The sequence below is a fragment of the Lolium perenne genome, chromosome 4, assembly GCF_019359855.2.
Source record: "Lolium perenne isolate Kyuss_39 chromosome 4, Kyuss_2.0, whole genome shotgun sequence".
Lineage (NCBI taxonomy): Eukaryota > Viridiplantae > Streptophyta > Magnoliopsida > Poales > Poaceae > Lolium > Lolium perenne.
The window spans coordinates 254,009,246-254,014,014 of record NC_067247.2 but is presented as its reverse complement, the minus strand read 5'-3'; the positions used below and the strand labels follow the sequence as shown (position 1 = coordinate 254,014,014).

The 4,769-nt window shown below is 43.9% G+C and overlaps 1 protein-coding gene across 1 annotated transcript; it reads right to left on the bottom strand.

Annotated features, from left to right (window-relative positions):
* Positions 1-766: 766 nt before the first annotated feature.
* LOC127332234 (peroxidase 2-like) lies at positions 767-2,048 on the bottom strand. Its single transcript, XM_051358511.2, has one exon. It carries the CDS (start codon positions 1,998-2,000, stop codon positions 1,026-1,028), a length of 975 nt encoding a protein of 324 aa, XP_051214471.1. The 5' UTR covers positions 2,001-2,048; the 3' UTR covers positions 767-1,025.
* Between the last annotated feature and the right edge of the window lie 2,721 nt (positions 2,049-4,769).

Genomic DNA, 4,769 nt, shown 5'->3' with positions numbered 1-4,769 from the left:
CCCTTGTATGAACTTTGTGGCTTGTTATTCTTTTCGGTGTGTTGCGTTTACCACTGAAGTTCCTTGTTTGGTCTTTGAATGAGCGATCGGATTTCACGTTTCTCTTACAGTTTGCATGTGCTTCAGGGAGAGGGGAAGCCCCAACTGAGCATTGTTGACTATTTTGTAGAAGGAGTTCATCATGTTTCTCATCCTTGAGGAGCACATGTATAAGTTTAGATTAAACTTGGTAATTCCTGGCACAACATTGTTGTTGCCGGATCCTATCTGCCTGTCATTACTCGGGATGCAACTGGGTCAACATTATGGTATCTTTTCTCTTTGGTAAAAAAAAAAACGAACTAAGTTATCTAACATGATGCCGTCATAAAAATTAGTTCATTGTTTGAAGTACAAAGACCGAGTACGTAGAGGGTACCCTTATAATAGTGATTACCCCACTTATAAGGGATAGTTGTAGTATAATTTGATAAGTATTCATCTATCGTGGCAAGTATTGATCCATCGATCTGGGTTAAATATCTATCCTCTAATGACCTATAACCTATTTATAGGGTCGTTCTTGTAATGCAAGAATCTACAATATGCATGATTCTTTCTCACTTCTAGGTAATACATTTTTAGTAAGCCTTGAACTACTAACTTGAAAGCTAATTTTGTTTGAAAAGCTAGGAAAGAGTAAGCTAGTGGTGTGTGAAATCAGCCATTTAATTTACACGTACAGGTGTTAGAGATTGAACACGAAGTCGAGTTCACGACCAATATAAGAAGAACGTACAAGTTAAGAACTGAAACCATCCAACATACTCTGTGTGGTAATAAACAATATGCATTCTCCAAGAACTGAACAGGCAGCAACAGTCGCACGAGCCAAAGTAATGAACAAATGAAACAGCCTGGTACTCGCCGGAAATCTGAGATAACTCAAAATAAAGTCAGCGGCCTCACGACCCTAGTGCAACGGATAGGTGCTGAGATTGCAAACACGGTGCCCCATGAACGGATCCAGTGAGTAGCCATATATATCAGTGGTTGACCACCCTGCAGTTCCTCCTGATTTCACCTTGGTTTCCAGTCTTGACTCCGATGGCACCCATCTTAACCATCGCCTTGTTGAACTTGTCTTCCCACAGTCCACGGATGTTGGCATTGTCAAGCACCATCTGGGTGGTCGCCGGTGTGGTAAGAAGGGCGGCATCGGACGTGAACAAGACCTTGTGTGCGAGGACGTTCTTGTAGTACTGGTTGTCAAGCGCGTTAGGGGTTACCACGTCCTGGTGCACCGTGGGGTCGTTGGCTGCGGTCGGGTTGGCGGGGCATTGCCTCCTCAGGATGCCGGCGAGGGCGGCGTTGATGTCGGAGGGGATGGCAAGACGGTCAGAGACGAAGGATGAGCAATGTGAGACCCCAATGGTGTGGGCGCCAGAAAGAACCACCATGTCCTCTGTGTTGAGCCCTTTGGCGGCGAAGCTGGCGATGAGCTGAGTGATGTTAAAGAATGGAGGCGGCAGGTTAGAGAGGGCCTCATTGAAGTTGGAAATGCGCCCATCCAGACGGCCTGCCGGCATGTTGATCTTCACCGTCATCTTGCTAAGGAAGTAAGCTGCATCACGGCCGGCGAAGGCAACGATGTCAGCGCAGGATACCACGCCCGGGCAGGCCTTTTCCACGGCGTCCTTGGCTGCATCGATGGCCTCAAACCCACGGAGGCTGGGGAAGTTGGGAGGGCTAAGCTTCTCCGGCTGCGGGTTGGCCGGTGTTGGGTCCAGGAGGACGGAGGCATCACATCCCTCAACAAAGCAGTCGTGGAAGAACATGCGGATCAGCCCGGCGCCGATGCCGGCGTCCTTGTAGACGAACTTCTTCACCTCGTTCCTCACGATGGCCTCCACGCCGGGGCACGAATTCTTGTAGTAGCCCACCTCCAGGCCATGACACGCTGACGACAAGAGCAATGCGCATGTCAGGGCAATAGAAAGCTTAACCGAAGCTAAAGCCATTGTCTTCTTTGTTTGTGGCCGAGATAGTGTGTGTACTAAACAGATAGAATGAGCTGATGAGAGGTGATGAAATATTGTTCGCAGGGAAAGGGATATTTATACATGTATGCATGAGATGTAACTTGATAAGATGACTACTTAAAAATTCCTAGCTTAGGTGATAATTGTTTTATCATGAACGGACATGGACTCGTAATAATTGATCAACATGGTGATCTAGCTGTTACGGAACATGGAGAAGGTTGGAGTTTATACGCTCTCTCTGATAATTGAGAAACTTCAGTCGTATGAGCAGCTGATAATCATTTGGACTCTGCGTATTAGAAAATTTTGTAGGTACGCTACAATTACAACTTAGCCAGCGAACTATGATACTATATACATAGAGCGAGCTGACCCAAATCCGCTAATTTGTCTTACTAAAAATGTTCCATTGTATGCTTTGGTGGTTGCCGATTGGAGTTTCTCTTTATTAGGCAAAACATTTTGCATGTAGGAATAGTGGAAGTAAGAGCATCTCCTGACGTGTGACCCAAAACGTCTCCTAAATAGCGTCGGATCGAGCGTTTGGGAGACATGTTTTCTTAGTGCCGTGTTTGGGGAACGTGCCGCGTCCCCCAAATGCCGCCCCAAACTTTTTTATAGGACTAGTACAAATGCCCGTGCGTTGCCACGGATCTCATATTTTATTTTTCAATGCACATATATAAGATGACATTAAGCCCCGTCAGCAACATCTTTAACGAGAAAGGAATATCTCCTACACGGATACTAATCTGGTTCATCAGTTGAATCCTCAAGTGTTCCGATATTTCCCAGACCATATACCATATGTAGTGCCATATCAGCATCTATCAAGGCGATCATTTATGTCGAACATGCTCCAGTCTATGTTTCGTCACACACCAGGTTAAACTCCTTGCACTTGATGAAAACATGTGCTCCTTCCACCTCAGATAGTAAAATGTCTTGCCATGGTCCCGTGATATATTTAGGTTTTGACAACCATGTAGTTTGACATTCAATTAAAATGCATTTCGAGAAGTCATAATTTTCTAGCAACAAGTTTTCAAATGCATTTAGGATACTGATATATATTGAGAAGCCGTAATTTTGCAGCCACGTAGCTGTAATTTTGTAGCCACATATACGCATAATCAAACTTTCTTTTTAAGCCTTAATTAACTTGAAACTTTCCATGAGTCATGACACTGCGAAAAAATAAAAGAAACTCACACCCAAACTGGAAATAAAAGAAACTCACACCCAAACTGGGACACGGCCACCCTCTTAGTGCCTCTCGCCTGCCTCCCCACTCTCGACCTTCCTTCTTTCTATCTCCCTCCATTTCCCTTTGGTGAAGAATCCTTTCCTTGCCTCCCCACTACTGGCGACCGGACTGCCAAGTCCCCTGCCTTCCAGCCGCTAGCCTCGATGAACGCCTTCTCCCCACCGCTGCCGCCATTACCTATCCCTGGTGGCACGCCCATGTTCTTCTCCGCCGCTTGTCGTTGGTTATGGTACTCGAGGGAGGAGGCTAGCTTGTGGTAGGTCCACAACCCAGTGCTTGGCGCCATGGAAGAGGAGTGACAGACCTTGTCTCAACAGGATATGTGGTACACGTGTAATCATCTGCATATGTTTAGCATAGGTTAGTCCTCACATAAGTTCAAGTATTACAATATGATTATTCAATAAGCCAAACATATACGCATATGCCATGTAAATGAAAATTATCCATTGTCACCAACAGATTTTCCGAAACAGAATCTCGTAATACTGAGAGAAGACATCATAGTTTGAGGTGATGATGGAAATATCCATTGTCATGCATACATAGGGAGGCTTTGCAGTATTTGGAACGTAAATTTCAGGGAGGTGAACCTTTCTCTCATAGCGCCATAGAAATTAAATTCGTGGGAAGGGGGAAAAATCAAGTACAGTTAGGTAGCAAACAACCAGTTGAGAAAAGTAAGTTTACAAAACCCAAAAAAAGCTCCAGCTCACAAATTGTCCATCCATGAACTTAAGAACATACATTTTTCTCCAACTGAGTTCTAGATTCATGAATATCAAAAAATTGCTTCAAATTGCACATTTCCTTTCCAGTCAAAAAGCAAACTATTTTCCAAAGATCCATCATTGTCATATATACTGTATCGTGAGGATCCAAATCCTTGTGGAATGCGCACAAAGTCTCAGATATACACGTATCATCAGGAAACCTTTCTCAAATAATGGCAGGCATGCAACTTTTGATGAGGAAGAGAATCAGAACTGACCTCGTTGGAGGCCATGGCTTTGCATTGCTTGAACTGCCCTCCTTGGTGAAAACATGTTATATCTCAGCGTTAAAATAGTCTTTACCAAATAGAAGGTTCGGATCTTCTACTTTTGTTTTCTAACAATGGTGGAATTTTTTATTCCATAAGGTAAAACTACAGTGGCAACATAGCAGTATTCAATTTTTTCTCGTTATTACAAATTATTTACACAATAATGCAAGTAGTGAGCTACCTGTGATTGGGTTGTGCCTCTATGATAAGCTAATTTGTCCAGGCCCTATGTGTCTGATTGCCCTTACCTTTGTATGGTACATGAAACAAATATCAGATCAAAATTTTGCATTTTTCAGGAAAGTCTAAGAAATTCCGAAAGGGCAAGAGGGTCATTGCTCACCTTGTTTCTCGTCAAGCTCCTCCAGATTTTATGACACTCCTTGCACATGATATCTGAATGTATCACCAAATCATAGGAAGTCACGCATCA